The sequence below is a fragment of the Elephas maximus genome, chromosome 5 (genome assembly GCF_024166365.1).
Source record: "Elephas maximus indicus isolate mEleMax1 chromosome 5, mEleMax1 primary haplotype, whole genome shotgun sequence".
In the NCBI taxonomy this organism is placed as follows: Eukaryota; Metazoa; Chordata; class Mammalia; order Proboscidea; family Elephantidae; genus Elephas; species Elephas maximus.
In genome coordinates, this window is record NC_064823.1 from 131,446,746 (window position 1) to 131,469,529 (window position 22,784).

Below are 22,784 nucleotides of genomic sequence, written 5' to 3' on the forward strand. Positions count from 1 at the left end.
ATTCACCATTTTACAAGTGGTATAAATGGCCTACTGATACAAATGACCTAGATTACTAAATCCTCGTATGGGGGTAGCCCAGTGAAGTGAACATCTATTTATGGTTTACCAGAATCTATGCAATTTAAAACTTTAAAAAGAAAGAAAAGGAGAGGAAAAAAGAAAGGAATGAATTAAAGAAAACAAAAAAAAGTTATATTTTCCATCAGCCAGGCTTATATAGCTGAAATGGCCACTGTTACAGGACAAAATTTTTTTTTTTTTCTTGCATCAAGTCCAATTTCCAATTCCTACAAAAAGTTGCTGCTAGGAAAGGTAACATGAAATATTCACCAGGATAAGTATACCCTCAAAAAAATCCCCAACGAATGCCTAGATCAAACCATTGTCCAGAAAGAAGATAACGAGACAGAGATTCTGTAAGGCTTTGTAGAACGCAAATGGAGCAAATACCAAGAACAGTTACGAAAATAGAGCCTCAGGAGATTGGTGAAAATTGACAGCATAAAATATTAGGAAATTGAGATGACAAAAATATCAAGGGAAGGATTCCAATTAAGGCAAACTGCACTCTGTGCCCATTCCAGAGTATTTACCTCTCTGCTCTTCCTGTTACAAGTTTTCACAGCTGAAGTCAATTCCTAGAAAATCAACCCACTCTTTCAAAAAGTAACCTTCTTTCAAGGTCTTTACTATCTTTTGCCCTCAGGCTGAACAAGTGCATGTTTTTTTTTTGTTTGTTTTATGTTGCCCTTCTCCCTACTGGTTCTTTTGAATACCTTTCATAAATACTAGAAATGTGGTTTTGAAATTTTTTGTTTGTTATCATCTAGACTAGGCAGCTCTGGTGGCGAAATGGTAAAGCATTCAGTTGCTAACCGAAAGGTCGGCCGTTGGAACCCGCCAGCCACTCCATGGGAGAAAGATGTGGAGCTTGTTTCCATAAAAGACTTACAGCCTTGGAAATCCTATGGGACAGTTCTACTCTGTCCTATAGGGTCACTATGAATTGGAATCGACTCCAAGGCAATGAGTTTGGCTTTTTTTGTTTTGTTTTAAATCACCTAGACTAGGAGTCCTGGGTGACACAAATAGTTAAGCGTTCAACTACTAACTGAGAGGTTCGCAGTTCAAACTCACACAGAGGTGCCTCAAAAGAAAGGCCAGGCAATCTGCTTCTGAAATGTCACAGCTTTGAAAACTATGGAGTAGTTCTCCTCTGCACACATGGGGTCTTTTTAAGTCAGGATTCACTCAACACCAACTGTTTTGGTTTTTTGGTTTTAGATGAGGGTTATCAGCTTCTGTTATCTCTTGGGGGAGGAAGGGATTCTAGGTCATGAATTGCACCAGTACTTTCAAAAAGAATATTATCACTTTAGAAGATTTCCACCTGGAAACAAAACCAGGAGACTATTGTCAGTTACAGCTTTAAGAGACTGGGTCAAGGGACCAGGAGTGATAGGAGAAAAGCCAGTCAGGAATGCCTGCCTCCAAATGTTTTCCTCTGAATTCTAACATGATGTCACATGTCCCTTCATTAGAAAGTCTCACATGGGGACCTTTCATACTTCCAGCATTCTCCATGAATAGAAACATATCTTGAAGAGTCAATATCTTAAAGCTGTCATCAGCCAGTCATTTAAGCAGGATTACCAAAAAGCTAGCTGATAGCAAGTATCAGTGTTAAAAGACACACGATAGATGCTTGGCTGAAAAGGAGTGCACTAGAAGAAATGAAAAGCATCTAGAAATAATTAAACACTGTAAAAAAAAAAAAAAAAAAAAAAGCTAGGGATATTCCAGGACTTGGCTTTATACAGTGAACCTTAAAAAAAAAAAAAAAAAAAAAAAAACTAGGTGTAAGATTATGTGACTAAACTATTTTTAGGAAAATATAGTTTATGACTCAGATGAAATGTTGTACTTTTCAGAGACGTTGCCTTGGAAGAATGTTAACATTTCAGTAACATTGCTATGATTAATAACACCTCTACAGGGTCGCTATGAGTCGGATCGACTCGACGGCACTGGGTTTGTGTTTTTTTTTTTTTTTTTTTTGGTTTTATAGCTATATACGGAAACCCTGGTGGCGTAGTGGTTAAGCGCTACGGCTGCTAACCAAAGGTTCGCCAGTTCGAATCAGCCAGGTGCTACTTGGAAACTCTATGGGGCAGTTCTACTCTGTCCTATAGGGTCGCTATGAGTCGGAATCAACTCTACATCACTGGGTTTGTTTTTTTTTTTTGGTCTGATAGCTATATAACCCAGACCCAGTACATCTCTTCAAAAAATCATTTCACAGCATGTGCCCTCTTCTTTCAATCTCTTCAGTGATAGTAATAGTCCCCCTTTGAAGGTGGCTTTACAACTAGAAAATTCTAGAAGTCCTTCAAAGCCAAGTAAGTGTAAAGAGTTTAGAGGAAATAGTTACAGTGAACACACTCAGTTTTGGTCAAAATCATAACATGACTAAACAGCAGTGAGACTGACTGAATTGCTCCTTAACTGGCTCTGTTACAGACAGCCAAAGAGAATGTTTGAATGTATGAAATGCATAAAATGCAAAACCTGTTGAAATGTAGAGGGTGATGGAGTGTAAAAGAAAATACACCCGAACTGAGCTCCAATGAGAATGGCTGAGACCTGTGGCCAAGTTTGTAAGGCTGATGCAGGACTGATGCAGGAAAAAGAAATCAAAGCCCCATTAGCTTCCTTGTCAACCTACTGTCAGCCTTCCTAAAAAAAAAAAAAAAAAAAAGGAGTCAGTAAATCCCTCACCAGGGTACCTATGGCTCCTGTTATAACCCTTATCATACTATATTATAATTATTCCTTTACAAGTCTGTCTCCTCCACAGGGCTGTGAGCTCCTGCTTTATATTACAAGCACGACAGGACATCAATGATTAGAGGCTTAAATAACTGAATGAACAACACTCCCTGGGATGTGGATATTCTGGTACAGTCGTATTTAAACACCGACTTTATTTAGAATCACACCAGTCAAGGTTGTTAGGGGCGCATCTTGGGCAAATTTTGAGTTTTACCTCTGCTTTTTCTGGTGTTCAGCTATCAGGAAAACATAGAAACTTGTTGATTTAAAAAAAAACCCTCAAATCTGTTAGTTCTTTATACCTTCCTCAATGCAGCTGGGATACTAAAGCTGAAAAAACATTCAGTGTTTAAAATATTCTTATCACTTGGCTGCTTGGTGTTTAAGGACATCTGACTCCCTCTGAGACAGTGAGAAAATGCAGCCTATTTGGCGGGAAAAATGAAGATAGCACAAGCACAAAAAGCTTACAAGACGCCACTGGGGAAAGAAAAGAGCAACAGCTCAGACTACCAGAAACTGACTCTGCTGTAGAGAGATGCTGCTGGATCAAGCGAGTTACAGATTGCCCAGAGTCCGCCGTCTTTCAGGAATATTGCCAAGTGCAGAATTTCCATATTGCTAAAGTCATTACTCTAGCAATCTTCCTCCAAACTTGAAATCTAGTGAGATGGCTAATAAGACTTTTTCTGAAAGCAGCTTTCAAAAAGGCCAATATGCACCTGAAATTTCAAAGCTCACTAAACTGATTTATGTTTTACTGTTTGCAAAGATAAGTGTATAACACTTCCCACCAAAAACAAAGAAAAGGTTTTAAAAATCACAGTAGATTGTGCAGTGATGGTATCATATGTGTACATTGGCCTGTGTGGCTGGGGGAGGGGAGAGACATAGCAGCAAGACGTTATTTATTTATTTTTAGTATTTTTCTCAGGGGTTGATATTTTTTTCAGAGCTTTTCAACTGTAAGTTTTGGGGGAAAATGTAGGCAATCATGAATGTACAGAAAGGTACAACTCCTGCCTGCATTTCCTTAATGACATTTTTTAAACTATTTTTTTTGCCTTTGATAAAAATCTCTCCCTCCTCCATTTTTTTTCAATTATTCAATAAAAAGACCCAGCAAGAAACCAGCTTAAATGATAAAAAAAAAAAAAAAAAGAAAGAAAAAAAGCCAAAACTTTTTGGACCCCCGAGCAAAAATTTTTTTTTTTTTTTTGCTTTTGTACATTGAAACTTTCCTGTCTAGTGCTGAAAGCATATTTTTTCTTCTTTCTTCGATAAGGCATTTCAGCTTTTACTCAGAGTGATAAAATAATATGTCTTCAATTGTCCTCCACAGATGAGTGCTAGGAATAAAATGTGAGAACACTACTCTGCTATTTTGGGAAACAAGATATTCTTTTTTCTTTTTTAGCTAATTCTTCAAAGAAAAATATTTCAGCTCTTGGCATCATTACTTCATTCTTTTTCATCTCCCTCCGTCCTCCCCAAAGATTGTTTGTTCATGATAATATATAAATTATATTCATCAATATCCGATGTTTGTTTGATTCTTATGATTTCTTTTATTTCCCATGAAGTATTAATAAGTTAGAGAAACGAGACAGAGAAAAGCTGAGTGATCACTCAACATCAGAGATCAAGGCCAAAATCAAATTTGCATCTGCCTCCCAGCCAGGATTATACACATTAACATGAAGACATGCTAAATGGTAACACCCAAGTTTTTCGATGTGAGGTTCCTTCTTTAGATCTCTTGTATATGAAGCAGCATATATTGAATGATTTCTTTCTTTCCGATATTAAGCAAAATCAAAACAAGACTTACAGCTCAAGTGGCAACACTATTTTAGTCATCACTGCTGATGTCAGATGGATCCTGGCTGAAGGCAGAGAATGCCAGAAGCATGTTTACCTGTATTTTATTGACTATGCAAAGGCATTCAACTGTGTGGATCATAACATATTATGGATAACATTGTGAAGAATGGGAATTCCACAACACTTAAGTGTGCTCATGAGGAATCTTTACATAGATCAAGAGGCAGTTGTTCCGACAGAACAAGGGGATACTGATTGGTTTAAAGTCAGGAAAGGTGTGCATCAGGGTGGTATTCTTTCAGCATACCTATTCAATCTATATGCTGAGCAAATAATATGAGAAGCTGGACTACATGAAGAAGAACGGGGCATAAGGATTGGAGGAAGATTCATTAACAACCTGTGTTATGCAGATGACACAACCTTGCTTGCTGAAAGTGAAGAGGACTTGAAGCACTTACTAATGAAGATCAAAGACCACAGCCTTCAGTATAGATTACACCTCAACATAAAGGAAACAAAAATCCTCACAACTGGACCAATGAGCAACATCATGATAAATGGAAAAAAGACTGAAGTTGTCGAGGATTTCATTTTACTTGGATCCACAATCAACAGCCATGGAAGCAGCAGTCAAGGAATCAAAAGATACATTGCACTGGGTAAATCTGCTCTAAAGGACCTCTTTAAAGTGTTGAAGAGCAAAGATGTCACCTTGAAGACTAAGGTGCACCTGACCCAAGCCATGGTATTTTCAATCGCATCATATGCGTGTGAAAGCTGCACAATGAATAAGGAAGACCGAAGAAGAGTTGACGCCTTTGAACGGTGGTGTTGGCGAAGAATATTGAATATACCATGGGCTGCCAAAAGAATAAACAAATCTGTCTTTGAAAAAGGGCAACCAGGATGCTCCTTAGAAGCAAGGATGGCGAGACTGCATCTTACATACTTTGGACATGTTGTCATGAGGGATCAGTCCCTGGAGAAGGACATCATGCTTGGCAGAGTACAAGGTCAGCGGGAAAGAGGAAGACACTCAATGAGGTGGATTGACACAGTGGCTGCAACAATGAGCTCAAGGATAACAACGATTGTGAGGATGGCTCAGGACCAGGCAGTGTTTCCTTCTGTTGTGCACAGAGTTGGTATGAGTTGGAACCGACTCGACAGCACCTAACAACAACAAAACAACAACAATGCTAACCCAGTGCCGTCGAGTTGATTCCAACTCATAGCAACCCTATAGGAGAGAGTAGAACTGCCCCATAGAGTTTCCAAGGAGCGCCTGGTGGATTCGAACTGCTGACCTTTTGGTTAGTAGCAGTAGCACTTAACCACTACACCACCAGTGTTTCCTTGCTAATGCTAGAGAACCAAAAACATCACACTGGCCAACTTCGAACAGAAGTTGTACAAGTGTGCATGACACAATAATTAAGGACCAGAAATACTGCTGGTTTTCCTCTGTTTAGGCTTTACACAAAACACTATCATTTTCTTTGCACGGTGTCCTCGATTATCTAAAATGTAGAAATGAGCATTTCTGCTGAGCCATAGCAAAACATATATAGATATATAGGCATGTAGATTGCAAAAGTACTATTATGGATCAATTTTATATTTGTACACCTGGTGGGTACACCAGATCTGTTCTTCCTGTTTAAAAAAAAAAAAAAAACACTTCTAAAACATGGATTTTTTTGTTTTGTAAAAGGTAAGCAAAATATATCTATTAAAAAATGCTTAGTTAAAAAATGTTTAGTCTTTATAAAATGACATTTGCTACCCTGAATTGAGAGTGTACATGTGCTATCCTATTAACTGTAATGTGACATAGTGGGGGCATCAGGCACTTTAAATCCCTTAAGGGTGTGCCTACGTCTAACGATTAGCAAACATTATTATACAGACTATTTGAAATCATAAGCATACTGTAAAATTAATGGGGAGATATTATTTTTGGAGTCTTCATTAAACCATTTCTCAGGCTAAACGCAGCAGTTACATGATTATAAATGCCTGCTTGCCATTAGGATTCCCTGCTTTGTGCTCTAGCAACAACTGTTCTTGTTTTTACAAGAGAACCATCAAAAAGTTCAAAATTAATAGCCGTGAATCCTCAAGAACTCGTAAGCATGCATTTTTATTACTTGCTGTCTGTGTAAGGTTAAGTATTCACACTATTTATTACTGGTGACTGAAAACAATTCCCACTTGTCTGAGTGAATACAAAAAAAACTCACTAGGTGTATCCAGGAAACATTTTGCTAGGTTGATAAAATATATACAGACTGGGTCACGGATTTTACCAAGCTTCTACAACGAGGTTATGCAAAATACTTCATTCTGTCTTTTTTTTTTTTTTTTACCCCCCCCCCCGAAATTGTACCAATATCTATATTGACGTTTATGGATTCATAAGTAACTGCCCATTTTCAGACACTAGGTTTGAACAATTATTTCCAACTGGAAGCAAATTGTTCCGGCCCCACTTTACTTATACTGTAGTTAACTAGTGATTTTAGAATGTATGTAAAACGCCCAGAGTTAGTAAACCAATTATGAACACTGAATAATATCCAGAGTTTGGCTTTAGGTTAGTTGTTCCCGAATGTGAGTTAAGCTGTTAAGAGAATGGTAAGAGATGGTTTGTTGAACTCTCAAAGAATTTAATTGAGGCCTGGAAGGAGATTATCTTTCTCTTTTACAACTTACTATGCTTTTCTTCCAATAGTAGGAAATAACTGAAATGTGGGCAATATTTTTAATATTTATGACTGAGTAAATAAAATTCTACAAACACTAAAGTGAACTGTGGAAACAACATCCTTAAAGGTGTGATTCACTAGTTTTGAGGCTTGAAAGTTAAAAATCAGTGCTGTTAATACCTAGATCAATTCAGATAATATGTATACAGAGATAAATTACTTAATAAAACCCAACTGTATTACAAAGATATATATTTTCGGAAATCTATCCAAATGGAAAGAAAAAAAAAATCCCAAGGTGAAAGTGTTATCAAGACATTATGAAAACACGGTCATAACAATATATTAAATCAAAATATATTTGATTCTGCAGCCGTAGAGTCAATTCCTACTTACAGCGACCCTATAGGACAGAGTAGAACTGCACCCATAGAATTTCCAAGGAGCGCCAGGTGGATTCGAACTGCTGATTTTTTTTTTTGGTTAGCAGCTATAGCTCTTAACCACTATGCTACCAGGGTTTCCAACAATATATTAGTACCCATTTATTTTCAGAATAGAGATCAGTTTTTGATGAGCTTTGGTGCTACTCAATTGTAGCTGATTAAAAATGTGTCTCATAATGAAACTTATGTAAAGCTTAGATAAAGACAATGGAATGATAATATCTTTTAAGAGAAAAATAATGTGAAATTATATAGTTCATATTTTAATTGAATATTCACTAATAAGCACTATCATGGATTGAGTTGTGTCCCCCCAAAATGTACGTTAACTTTGACAGAACACGATTTCTCAGGTTGAGTAGTTGTCCACCATTTTGTGATCTGATGTGATTATCCTATGTGTTGTAAATCCTAACCTCTATGATGTTAATGAGGCAGGATTAGAGGCAGTTTTGTTAATAATGCAGGGCTCAATCTACAGGATTAGGTTGTATCTTGAGTCAATCTCTTCTGAGATATAAGAGAAGCAAGCAGAGAAGAGAGGGCCCCCTACCACCAAGAATGAAGAACAAGGAGGGGAGTGCATCTTTTGGGCCTGGGCTCCCTGCGCTGAGAAGCTCCTAGACCAGGGGAAGATTGATGACAATGACCTTCCTCCAGTGCTGACAGAGACAGAAAGCCTTCCACTGGAGCTGGCACCCTGAATTACAACTTCTAGCTTCCTAGAATAAACTTGTTTCTCAAAGCCATTCACTTGCAGTATTTCCGTTACAGCAGCACTAGATAACTAAGACAAGCACCTGATTTCAAGGAAAGCAAACTAGTTACAGAAAAGCTTTTACAGAAAATTGACTTTTACTTTGCTTGTTTCCAACCATTTGTGAATGCTAAAAAAAAAAACTAAGTAGAAAAAGTGTTTTTTTTTTCTTTTTTATAAAAGGTAAACACAATCAATGAATATTAAAAATTGTTGTTTTTATCGAGTGCTGTCAAGTCGATTTCAATTCATAAAGACTCCATGAGACAGAGTAGACCTGCACCACGGGATTTTCTTGGCTGTAATCTTTATAGAAGCAGATCTCCAGGTCTTTCTCCCATGGAGCTGCTGGGTGAATTCCAACTGCCAACCTCTAAGTTAGCAACTGAGAGTTTAACCTTTGAGCCACCAAGGCTTATTAAAAATTACCCAGCTAAAATTTTATTCTCTATAAAAAGGCATTTTTTTATCCTGAACTGAATGACAATTCACAAAAATAATGAATTTATTTTTCCCTATGTGTATTAGTAACATACATAATGGACTATGTAAAGACCAAATGAAATAAAGATGATTAAAATGAAAGGACAGAAAAAGAAAAAAAAAATTACTCAGGAGGTGATCCCACAAATACCAGGTGAGTAGGGGGAAGAAGAATAGAATAGAATAGTCCTAATATCCACCTTCATATATTTGATGTACCCTTTGGTTAAAAAAAAAATTTTTTTTTTCTTTTTGGTTAAGGTTTAAGGTGATGCTATTAAAAAAAAAAAATTGGACTGAGTGACCTAATTTCAAGAACATAGTAAAATATATTAAAGTAGCAAGGTTGAAATGTCATTGAACCCTTAAAGAGAAGCTGCCATCCATCCTGTGCCGTCAAGTCCAGTCCAGGTGATTCCAACTCACAGCGATCCTGCATGACAGAGTACAACTACCCCATAGGGTTTACTAGGCTTTTTTCTTTAATCTTTACAGGAGCAGATCACCAGTTTTTTTCTCCCGCCGAACAGCTGATGGGTTCAAACATCAGACCTTTTGTTTAACAGTTGAGCACTTTACTCTTGTGCCACCAGAGCTCCTTTTAAGAAAAGCAAGTGAATCCGAATTCATTCTCATAGAACTTGTTGGCTATAAAATAAACGTGTTCCCGCCACTTCGCATTTACACAGTGGTAAAGAGTGTGGCCTCTGCAGGCAGACTGACCATGCTTGAACTTCAGCTCTGCACTTTACAAGCAAGTGACTTAACTCCTCTGGGCATCAGCTTCCTCATCTATGAAATGAAGTTAATTATAGGAGCTATTTCATACAGTCGGTGTGGCAGTTCAGAGAGTTAAAATACGTAAAATAGGTTGACCCGTGCCTAGAATTTAGAAGTAAAATATAAGTCTGGCTATTATTATTTATGTATTAAAAAAAATATTATACCTCCAAAATTGAAACTTCTTGAAGGAGGAGATTGTTACCTGTTTCTGTTCACTGTTGTTTCTCTGGTGCCTTAAACAGTGCCTTGCACATATGAGGTACATTAAAAAAAAAAAAAAAAAAACTGTTACCATCAAGGCAATTCTGATTCATAGTGACCCTATAGGACAGGACAGAACTGGCCCACAGGGTTTCCAAGGAGAGGCTGGTGGATTCAAACTGCTGACCTTTTTTGGTTCACAGCCATAATTCTTAACCACTGCACCACCAGGGTTCCATAAGGCACATACCCGTTTCCGTCGGAGATACTTAATGGTAAATTAGCGGTCACTCAACAAGCATTTGCTCTTTGAAATGCTGACTGCATTATTTTTGGAATTTGTTCAATATATGAATACACACATATATATACACACATTAGTTTCTTATTATAAGGTAAAAACTGAAAAGCCAAAACTTTTCCTAACAAAGTATACTGTAATGCTCCTTCACTTAGAAATACACAACGGCCAAAAAAAAAAAAAGCGTCATCTTCTATCTGCCCATGGATTTGTCTCAAGAAGCAAAGTTTATTGTATGCCCACGTAACAATAGTTGGTGGCAGTCACTTGGAGCACAGCACCAGCCTCAGTAACGTGCTTGGCGGTTTCCACGTGCCATAAAGAATCAGATCCACTGGATCTTTAGCAGACCGATTATGCCACTGTGTGTGAACCTCCCCTGGGAAATGTCCTTACAAAATAGGGATTATTAAGCCTACCTTACTGTTTCACCACTCTCCCTCCACACTTCACTCCTATAGCTTTTCATTTGGAATTGAATGCTGAAAATATACTAGAAATTTAAGACTAAATAGTAACACTGCCATTTGAAAAGCTCCCGTGTTACGTTAGTGGAACAATCTCAGGCAGTTCTACGTAAATACTGATTTTGCATTAATTAATGTATCTATATACGCTTCCAGGGTTGACAAAATTAAAGTAACTAAGATGTATTACATATAACAAATCTCCATTAAACAGTGAAAGTTGCAGAAAACATTCAACAATGCGCATGCAAAGTTAGACGTAATAAGCCAAAAAATGCATTTCAATTTTTATGCACATACACATATTATAGATCCCGGTATTTTTTCACAAAACCTATAGCACATCGGACCAGTTTTTCATCAATTCCAAGAACAAATCTACAAGGTAGCCTTTTGGAGTGGGGCAAACGCTTAAAGCACTCCGCTGCTAACCAAAATGCTGGAGGTTCCAGTCCACCCAGAGGCACCTCACAACGGCCTGAACAATCCGCCGTTGAGAACCCTATGCAGCACAGCTCTACTCTGACACACATGGAGTCTTTAAAGTCTGGCCTTCTCAAATTAAACTGAAGAAGTTAAACAACTGCACACCAATAAGAAGTGTGAATAAATGGCAACTATTTTTATTACCCAGGAGTTCTGGTGGTGCAATGGTTAAGCGCTCGGTTGCTAAGTGAAAGGCTGGCAGTTGGAACCCACTCAGTAGCTCCGTAGAGAAAGATCTCGCAATCTGCTTCTGCAAAAATTACAGTTTAAGAAACCCTATGGGACAGTTCAACCCTGTCACGTGGGGCCTCTATGAGTCGAAAATCGACTCAGCAGCACCTAACAACAATTTTTATTACCTTAGCCTCATAACAATGCTAGGGAGAAGGTGGATGTGCCTAAAATTTGAAGTACATATTTTAGCTTATTACATCTAACTTTGTATGCACATTATTAAATGTTTTCTGCAATTTTCACTTTTTAATGGAGATTTGTTATATGTAATAAAATCTTAGTTACTTTAATTTTGCCATAGTCTCTACTTTTCTCTTTTTTTCCTCCTTGCTGTTCTTTCTCTCGAAAGTGCTGAGACAGAAAATGGACACACAGCAGTTGGATTGGATGTTAGACTGAAAACAAAACCCAAAACAAAACAACGAAAAAACCTGGTCTAAATGAGAGGAAGTGGAGGTTTACATTTCAGGACTGTCTTGCAATTATATCAAACTGTGATGTTGAGAGGCATGGTATGATAACTGGGGCCCTGGTCAAAATTCAAGGCCACAACATTTGCCTTTTCTGAGCCTGCTCATCCTTATCTAATACAATCTTACCCCGCCTTTCCCACTCCTAGCTGAAGTTTGAGACTCTTGATGCCTTAAGGGAGTTCTCAATCTTCTAAGCTACTGAAGGCTGCCATCCATCCTCTCTGCACTAATCAAAATCCCCATTTCTTAAGGGCTATTGATCTCCTGGAGGTGCTGACCTAGTTATCCACTTAGAGTAATTTACACCCAGGTGTGCCAAAGACTTAACAGAGCTCTTCCAGAGGTTATGCGCATTGCAAAAGGTGCCCCTTAAGACTAGTGGTAGCTCCTTAGGAGTGTTTCTGAATGCATTTCTCTGCTCCCACTCACTTATCTAGTGCTGCTATAACAGAAATACCACAAGTGGAGGGCTTTAACAAATACATTTATTTTCTCACAGTTTAGAAGGCTAGAAGTCTGAATTCAGAGCACCTTTCCTGATCTTACACCACACAGTACCCCCTTGTTCTGTTCCAACGACTGTCTCTTGATGTATGAACAGGTTCTGCATAAGCACAATTAAGTGTTCTGGAATTTCCATTCTTCACAATGTTAATCCGTAATTTGTTACGATCCACACAGTCGAATGCCTTTGCATAGTCAATAAAACACAGGTAAACATCTTTCTGGTATTCTCTGCTTTCAGCCAAGGTCCATCTGACGTCAGCAATGACATCCCTCATTCTACCTCCTCTTCTGAATCTGGCTGAGATTTCTGGCAGTTTCCTGTCAGTGTACTGCTGCAACCATTTTTGAATTACCTTCAGCAAAATTTTAGTTGGACATGATGTTAATAATATCGTTCAAAAATTTCCACATTCTGTTGGATCACCTGAACCATAGGCATAGAGGCTAGGATTTGCAACACATCACAAAATGGAGGGTAATTATAGGCAATCACAAAATGGAGGACAACCACAAAAAACTGGGAATCATGGCCTAGCCAAGATGACACATATTTTTCAGTGGACACAATTCATTCCGTAACACACCCCTTTCCTACCTCCCTCCCCACCCTCCACTGCCTACTTTTCCAATAAGGGCACATTCCCTCTTCTACGTCTCTTCCTTTAGTAAATCCAGTAAGTATTCCTCTTTACAGACATTCTAGGCTTCCACCTTTAATAATGACTGCTTATCATGGGCTCACTGAAAAAGGAAATTCATCCTTTAGCAGTGAGCATGAGTTGGCAGAGTCAATGAATAAAATACTTGTAGGAGAATATAGATCAATGAATACAGAGCCTCTTGTCTTGCTTTGGCCTAAATGCATCTATTTTTGCTCAGATATGGATTTCCAGAAAAATACTGGAAACGTATGTTCACATGGTCCTTCTTCACATCCCCTCAAAACATGTCAGAAGCCTCCTTTGTTGCCAGTCCCTTCCTTGTTTGCCTTTATACTTGCTTTAGTCTAGTTTCATTTTTTTTTTTTTTTTTAAGGGTTTGATCTTTACATCACCAGGAGAGTAGAAAAAAGGAGGGAAAACCAGACAATTGGTCATTCATTACTTAAACAAGAGTCACACACCACACAGAGAAGGACAGGGACTCTAGTCAACATAGCAGGTAGCCTTTCATCCTGAGAATATCCACCCAGCAGGAAACAGACTAACTGGTGCTCTTAGAACCTGCTATAAAATGGCCACACCATATTCCAGATATCCAGTGTGGATGTATCCAAGGGCTACATGGCCCTAAAACCCAGGCCCTTCACTTGTTTGTTCAACAAATATTTATGAGTGCCCCCTATATGCAGGGCACTGTACTGGGTATGGGAATACAACGATGAACAAGACAAACTAGGGACCATCTCTCTGAGTTTCAAGTAGTCCTTGCCTTGGTATATTATTTTTGCAGCGTTTTATCCATGAAGTTGGGGACCTTGTTCTAGTTGTTGTCATTTTCCGCAACCCAAAACCTTACACTGTATATTGAAGGTATAGCAAAGCAACAAATTCTCTACAAGACGAAGGGATGAAGAAAACCACACACTCCAATGAAAAATATTTTGCAAAGTTACACACAGATAATTATTCCCATGGAGATAAAAGATATGTCAAGCTGTGGAATCACTTCCACAGGCCCTTGATAGGTTCACAGGAGATAGCCTCAAAAACGAAGTTAGGACTAAAGTACTTTATATAGACTTGAGGATTTTTATTATTATTATTATTACTAAAATTATTATAAATGGGGTGATATTTACAAATTCAATTAATTAGATCTCCAAATTTCACCTAAAGTACTTTTTTCAACCTTCTATTTTTAGTATCAAGTACAGTCTGTGAGTACAGAAAGTTTGAAAACCTGTGACTGTTCCAAGCAATTCTTTTGAGATTTTTCCCAGATAAGTGAAAATATACTGCATGCAAAGACACAAATTCCACAACTGCCCACAAAAGTTGTTAGTACTCTTGAATTCTGACTGGATAGTTCTTCGATCACTTATCGCTCTGTAATCTTCCTGTAAAAATGGTGTGTTGGGGCAGTGTCTGACCTTCTCTAAATTCACAAGTGGAGAGAGAATCACCCTCAGCAGCAACAGCCTAAGGCTAATTCCTAGAAGATAGAGGTCAGAGTTACCTTCTCTGTCCAACCTTTTGACCAGTTCTGACACCAGCCTTCCCTGGAGTGGCACTCTCTACCTCTCTGTTTGGTTCGATAATTCACTGCAATGGGCAGACAGAACTCACAGACCATACTCACAGTTATGGGGTTTATTGGGGGAAGGAACAGCTTACAATTAAGGATCAGAAGTGACTCAGGATACAGTTCTTTGATCAAGACAACTTCTCAGCCATGCCCACAGGCAGGCCTCTCTCTGGCCCTCAGCCCCTTGGCCCAGCCTCTGCCTTGCTTGATCAAGTGTTACAATGCCCTTTATTTTCACCAATTTCCCACCTTAAAAAGTCTAGAGCAGTGGTCCTCAAAATTTTTTGACTACATCACAAGAAAAAACATATTTTACATAATTACCAAAGACGGGAACATACACACGTGCACACACAAGTGAAACAAAAATTGCACAAAACAACAGTTACTCTTATTGTAGGTGACGTACTCTGAATTTTTCTTTTGTATCTTTCTAATTGTGGTTGAGACCCACTAAATCGATTCATGCCTCAATACTGTGTTGAAACTTGAATTTGTAAAATGCTGACTTTGAACTTTCTTCTTTGTGAAGATATGTATTCCCTCAATGTGGTTGCACACTGAATTAACTCAAAATTCTAGCCTTTCTATTTTTTTTATAGTTTGTTTTTGAGTTGATGTGATTTGTTAGAGGATTCACATTTTAAGTATACCTAATGAAGTTTTTTTTTTTTTTAAAAATTTTTTTTTTTTTTTAAATGAAGTTTACTACTGCAGATGAGGAAACATGCATTTCAAAGAAGCAGAAGGAGACAAAGGTACTTTTCATCAGCTTCTTGCACTGGTCCTTGTGCCCAAAACAAAATGAGAAATTGAGAATAACTAGGATTTTATTCAGGAATTTTGATATAGTCTCACTGATCTTCTACAAGTTTCCCTTTGGCAAGATTTTATATTAGCAGCTAACTGAATTAAAAAAAAACCTCAAATGTACATTCAGGATTTTACAGGTTAGAGTGAATTTCCTATCACTTACATACATTTTGAAATAGATTCACAAAAATATCACAAGGATTTGGCATTATTGGTCAGTATTTCAAAACTTGGAAAAACTTTAATGGAGCAAGTGATGTAAATATAAAACTATCAAACTTCATATATGGAACACTTATTTTTAGATATATAAACAAACACATACACATAACAAATAGGAACATAAATATATAAACACAGAGAGTTAGAGGGACCAACTACAGAATTCCTAGACGTAACCTGAAGTATTATTTACACAGCTAAAATTTAACCACTCAGCTTCTCAATTCTCTGAAGTTTGCTCATGTTTATGCTGTCTACATCAAACAGAATAGCGTTCAGATGAATGTCATCCCCTATAACACAAAGACATATTATTTCTGAATATGGCTACAATGACTTCAGTAAGTCTAACTAAAAACTTCTTAAATACCTTAAGGAATTAAACTGGGGGCGGGGGGGGAACCTTTAAGATTCTACAGATACTCTGGCTAGTACTTCAAGATTATGGAAAAATGAACCCACTGTAGTGCCTGTGATAAATATAAAATAAAGAGAACTATGTGATGGCCTGGAAAAACACACAAGATGCTAAAAAAAATTCAGTTTAACTTTTAATTTAAAGTAGGCATTTCACGTATTATAGACAAAGATGAAATAGACTTAATTTTTGTCTGTTCACATAAAGCCATCATCTTCATATTACTGTTGAAATACGCTTTTGGAGATTTTCTCAAAAGGCTTCACTAGAAGTTCTACTAACCACCTTCTTGAGAATGGAATTCCTGCTGACTCAGACATCCACTAGTAACACATTTGTTGTATTAATACTGTTTTTTTATATATATATATATAAGTTTATTTATTTCAATACTATTTTTACTTAAATGGGAGGGTGGGAAGGACTCGAAAATAAAATGCCCGAGTGGAAGAGCAGTGATTGGCTGACACCCCACGGCCAAGGGCAGGCTCCAGCAGGTTTCGGAGTAGCAAGGTCATCACTGCATGGTGGATAATGGAGCATCATATTAGAGTGGAATTCAGCCAAACACAGTAATGTGTGGATGTGGACGCATCTGGAAGAAGGAAAATAAAGATTTATGCAGGTAAAAAAAAAAAAAAGCGATATAGAAATTTCCCCCCATGTCTTACGCCCAGTCTGAATGCCGTGGTAGAGGTTTTGGAATAGAGGTTTTTCATTTGCAAATTATGTGTCTGTAAATAATAAATATGCTCAGGGGAAAAAAAAAACAAGAAAAGCGAACTTGTCAAAGGAACCCTACTTGAAAGCTTTAATAGTATTTGTGTTTATACACAGAAATAGAGTTCAATACAAACATCACTAAACTCCTGAAAATAAACCTTTATTCCGCCTTTAAAACATTAATTCACCAGAAGTGATAATTAAGATTAGCTTTAGTGGTTTCAGCTCAATTCTTCCTGGAAGTGATTTCTCCCCCAACGCTAATGTTAAATAAAGCACTGCGTAATATACCGCAACCAAGACCCTGCTTTAGAAAAGATTCTAAGGGTTTAAAAAAAAAAGAAAGAAAAACGAAGCTTACTCAAGACATGTACGAACAGATCTTACATAGGAAATAAATAAAAGGACCGTTGCTATAGTCTCGCAGTTGGTTATATACAGCTTAAACATAAATGCTCTAAATAATTATGATACTAAATTTCCTACATAACCTTCAACCTTCTCCTCCACCAAAAAATATTCAAAACATTCAATAGCATTGGTGGTTAGAGCAAAGCAATGACCTTAAGGCAATGCATTTAGTTAAAAAAAAAAAATCACTCAGATTTCATGTTTTAACAGACAAAATTCAATAATTTATATTTCCTCAATATATTAACTTAGAATCTGATACACTAAAATGGGTTAATTCCCTAATAAGGAAGGAATCCAATTTAAAAAGTGATACAATGTCACATTTCTTTAAAAGCATGCAGGAAAACAAATTTATAGGGGAAATTGGCTCACAATTGTGTGTACAGGATGCTACTAAGGTAAAGTACACCTGCAAAGTTGGGAAAATGCGAAAAAAAAAAAGAAGCCCAGAAGTAAAAAGGAATTATCAATATTGATGGAAAAGGTAAAAGATCATCCCAATTATAATATATAGAAAGGACTCTTTTTTTTTTTTTTCATTTTAGATACATTTCTATTGAGGACATTCTTAATGCCAGCTAGGGACTCAAATTTATTATTTTTCTTATGCTAATGCTAGAAGTTCTGTCGATTAGCTGGTTGAATATATGCTCTAAACTATTTTAAGCACTTTAACGTATGTCATCGATTGTTACCCTTCAGAAAGGAAAGAATGATTACTCCTTTTAAAATTCTGTAAAACTTGAACTATAATTTCCTTCTGATCATTTTGTAGATAAGAACTAGAGCCTAAAGCAGAATTATATTCTATTATAAAAATGTCAATCTTGATAGCTGAACATATGAAATTACACATGCAAAAGTAAATCTCAACAGATTTCTGTAGCTATTTTCATACACACAGAGAAGGCTAGAGGAATTTTGCTTTTTTTTTTTTTTCCCCTCTAGGGATAGTATGATAAACCGAAAAACAACACTGAACTCCATGGTTTGAGTTCTAGTCCACATTATATCCCTAATAATTCTGAGATCTTAATCAGATTATGTTTCCATACTGGGCCTCAGTCACCTTGCCTGTAAAATGAGGGGACTGTCTTGGCTGATAACTTTTAATTCTAAAATGTGACGATGCTAATGATTGTCATTTCTAGGTATAGATATTTAGCGGCCGATGACAGTATATGTTATTTTGTGTTTAAAGTTCTGATATTTCTCATATATCGATGTAGAAATATCACAATGCAATAAAAGTGTAAGGGCACCACAGCTGATATATACGAATACATGTGGGTACCTGCGGGGGTGTGTATGTATGTGTGCAGGGAGATAGTTTATGATACATAGTATGCATATACTTTTTCACATATGAGACACGGAATTAATCAAACATGGAAAGATGACAAGAAAGAATGATTCTGTTGTATTTTTCCAGGTATATGATTCATCTGAAATCTTTAAATTGACTTTGTGGTCCAGTACCTAAATCACTAGGTAATTTATGGTAAGCTTGGAATAAGGCTCAAATTGTCACAGGCGGACTTACATACAAATTTGCACACTCACTGCAGATCAAATCAGTGGGTGATCTTTTCCTTACATCGCAGACATACAAAGGTCCAGGTAATGTTGCTGTAGTAGATACCTCCTGACTAAGACAAGGCTTAACTTGCATCAGTTATTAGCCTTTTGGCTATTATATCAGTCCTTTAATGTAACTATTTTTTTTTAATGTAACTGAAGTCCCTGCGCCTTTTGAAAGTGTCCCTGATTACAGACGGGATAATCATATTATAGAATTATAGGGATTATCTTAAAGAATTAAACTCGAAGCAGTTGCTAGCATCACTCTACAGACATATTTCTTCTATAATATATAAGGCGTATATACATACACAAATACAATTGGTATTTAGTTCTTATCGCTTATAACTCTAATAGATGGTTGCAAGCCATTCACTAGCTTCCAAAATCCAAGTAATTTAAAAAATAAGTTGTGCCATATTTTTAGTAAGCATACAATATGTTGTACAAAATTTGATCAGTTAAAGAAAGCATTATTCAGATTCAATTCAGCAATTCCATACGCAAAGAAAACTCGCTGGACTTTATATGCATTTTTTTCTCAAGTACCTCAGGATCTACTACAAACAGATTTTAAAGTAATGTTTATTCAATTTGTATGCTCTATATTCTTACCAAAAATAAAGTACCTTACTTTCCATTTACTAAATACAATAAAATTTTACTTGGAAGTGCATTATCTCAAGAACAACATTGCCAAGATAAGCTAAATAGGATTTGAAAATAATGAGCACAGAGGTAACTGTACTTTTACATTGTCTATTAATCTTTTGGAATTGTATTACTCTTTTTAAGAAAATAGAAAAATACTCATATAACAGTTAGTGAAACACTGGAGATGCAAAACAAGCAAAAAAAAAAAAGGCAGAATGTCTTGCCTTTATGATACAAATCAAATGCACAGAAGTGCAGTTGTACTTTCAGGTCACAAAACTAACAAGCACCAGGGCCAGATTTACCAAGGAAAAGAAGAGTGAATTGGCAAGGTGGACACTCAATTTCAGTAATTCTGTTAAAAATGCACATCGTGTTCAACTAAACACATTTAGTGATGAGGGAAAAGGTTTCTGTTTCAATTGCAAAGGTCTGAATTATGAAGACCTGGGCTACATCATCAGTTTCTCTAATGTGTGAATTTCAGAAATAACTCCAGCAACTCTTAAACACCCATCTCCTAGATTTTGTCAGAGAGTAACTACAGAAGCTTGATTTGAATGTTTTTTTTAAAAAAACCCAGTGCTGTCGAGTCGATTAAAAGGGGGAGGGTTGTTATGTACAGACTTTTATTTCTTCCAAGCATATTGTAATGTAACTACAAACAGAATTTCTGAGGAACACTTCAAAAAGTCTAATTCTCATAAAATAGCAAAACTGTAAGAGACATCACTTAGACTTTATCACTAATAAAGAACGTTGATATGGCAGGTCAGGGAACTACAAATATAATTGAAGGCTTTAAGTCAGATGAAATTTCAGATTTTCAATTAATCCCTCTTGGAAGGAATTTAAAAAACGCAACCCTCAAGTTTTCCTCAGACACACTGAATATCATGAAAGGAGGGGAAATTATAACAAAACCCTGTGTTCTTTTTTTTCTTTTACATCAGAGTTAATCAAAGAATATATACTTTGGCCGTTCAAAAAATTAAGGGCAGTATCTTTTTCTTTTTTTAAAATATAGAAAACCATCTACTTGTGGTACAAGCAAAAATAAAAACAAAAAGGATCCCGTTTATTATGCGAGATGTCTATACAGAATGTAACTTTGTACGTAGATCCCCGGTCCCTAGATAGCAATAGTGAGGAGATGAAGCATATCAATTACTATCACTAATTACATTAAGGAGAATGTATTTCATTCTCCTTCATTTCATTTTAGTTCCGTTACTGTGGTTAAAACTTTATGCATCTTTTGAATACTTTTTTTAATGCCACACTAGTTTCTCAAAGTCACTTTTGGCAAACTGCATGGTTCATTCCAATTGCTTTAGGAGTTTTCTCTTCTGGTATATGAACTTAAGTTAAGAGCTCAGCACCATATAGTAGTTTATTTATAAGCATATCACTTCGCCTTTTAAGCAGGATGCCCACAGTCACGGTATTGGCTGTTTTAAATATTCAAGAATATAAGGCTGACTCTATCTGATGAGCCAAATGAAGGTTAAGTGATGGCACACAACTTATGAGGTGTCTGAATAAAATATCTATAAATCTGCTACTTGAGGTGCCCACTCAAAAGCGTAAGATTACGCCATTTAGAATGCAAATACCATTCAGCCACAGGACAAAAAGTATTAATTTGATGACAGCTGCCCTCTTCATGATCTTTTCCTTCCATTTTACCATTTTCTAGGGAAGTATCTAGGGTTCTCAATTTATCTGTGGGTGTTTACAAGAAATCTTACAAATATGCTATTATTTTAATGGGATTCTTCCTTGGTTACAAAACTGATAAAAGCACCAAACACAAAAGAAAAATCTGCTTCTAACCCCAGGTAAAGCAATAACACAATGGACATAAACTCCTCACTCTGCCACATTTCAGGTTAAAATAAATAAATAACTCAAGCTCATGTGTGTCAAAAGACATCATATGAAAAGCCGTTTAATGCCATGTATTTCAAACCTGTGTTTCCTTGGATTGTTTCCATTATTGGACATAAAAGCATATTATGTCTATTTCTCCTTGTCCAAGTAGCTACAGTAAAGTACTTTACACATAAAAAGTTTCTTGAGAAAACTAGTTTGAATAATATTCCATTTCTATAACATTTTCAGTGAGCTCTATGGCTATAACTTTTTCATTTCCTGAATTCTTCTCAGATTACACATTCAACATGCCAAACATATTTAATAGAAATACTATTATTTCATATTATTAACAGTCATAATTAATATTTTTTTGAGGTGAGTTCTGGCAATAAAGATATCTGTAATGTTTTATCAGCAGATTTTGCTACCGTATGAGAGACAGCTGTTTCCAAAAGGTTTTATTTGCTCTGTGTCAAATGAACTTTGGTGGTTATAAAAAGTGAACTTTCTGAATATTCTGTATCACACAAGCAAAACTTTCAAAAATAAATTTTATACTTTCTGAATTTCGCCTCAGTATATACATTTTTTTTTACTGTTTGCACATTTCACAAAGAAACAACTGTGTCAAATATTCCATATAACCTTTATATTCTCCATATACCACAATGCATACCAAAATTTTCTTGCACAGTGCGCATCAATCATTCATATTTTTGTGGCTTGGCTGAAATGATACATGGCTCCTGCAATTTACTTTGGCTTTTAAACTTTTAATACTGAAGGCAAAGAAGGCAAATGCTCGTGAATAGCTGACATCATAGAAGCCTAATTTTTATAGATCTCAAAGTATCCCAAATGTAGTTTTGTACAACATTTGCATATCATTAAATATTTTTAAACCAGTATTTCTGTCAAAATAGTCAGTACTTCAATATTTTAGGCTTGGTACTACATTTGCATGAATCAGCATCCACTTATCCGAAAATTCCTGCATAATGTATAACCTAGCTGAAACTTTTATAGTGTTCAATTTGCATAGACACCAGTAGTAACTTTAGAAATCTTCTCTCTGGATGCAATTTATCCAACTAGGAGCCACAAAAGAGAATAATTTCTGGTTAAAGCTAACCATCCAAACACATACATACATATTTATTCTGGAGACAGAAGCAGCAGGATGAACTAGGGCTGGCAAGGACAATGAGAAGTACAAAACACTGCCTACTGTGAATATTTCCTTCAGTAGGTTAGTGAACCTTAGGTCAAATGTGCAAAATACAATGGTGCACCTTTTGTAGATGACTTCGGCTTCATTAATGGTGC

General features: G+C 36.5%; 1 protein-coding gene across 10 annotated transcripts in view; it reads right to left on the reverse strand.

Moving 5' to 3' along the window:
• The window catches only part of PCDH7 (protocadherin 7), a 486,963-nt gene that overhangs the window by 459,816 nt on the left and 4,363 nt on the right, over nucleotides 1–22,784 (reverse strand). Inside the window, exon 2 of one of the 10 annotated variants that reach the window (XM_049886392.1) lies at nucleotides 15,702–16,803. The exons of the other annotated variants lie outside the window; for them this stretch is intronic. Coding sequence (XP_049742349.1) covers nucleotides 16,768–16,803 — 36 coding nt within the window. The 3' untranslated portion in view covers nucleotides 15,702–16,767. Of the gene's footprint in view, nucleotides 1–15,701; nucleotides 16,804–22,784 lie in introns of those variants that run through there. 10 annotated transcript variants of the gene reach the window in all.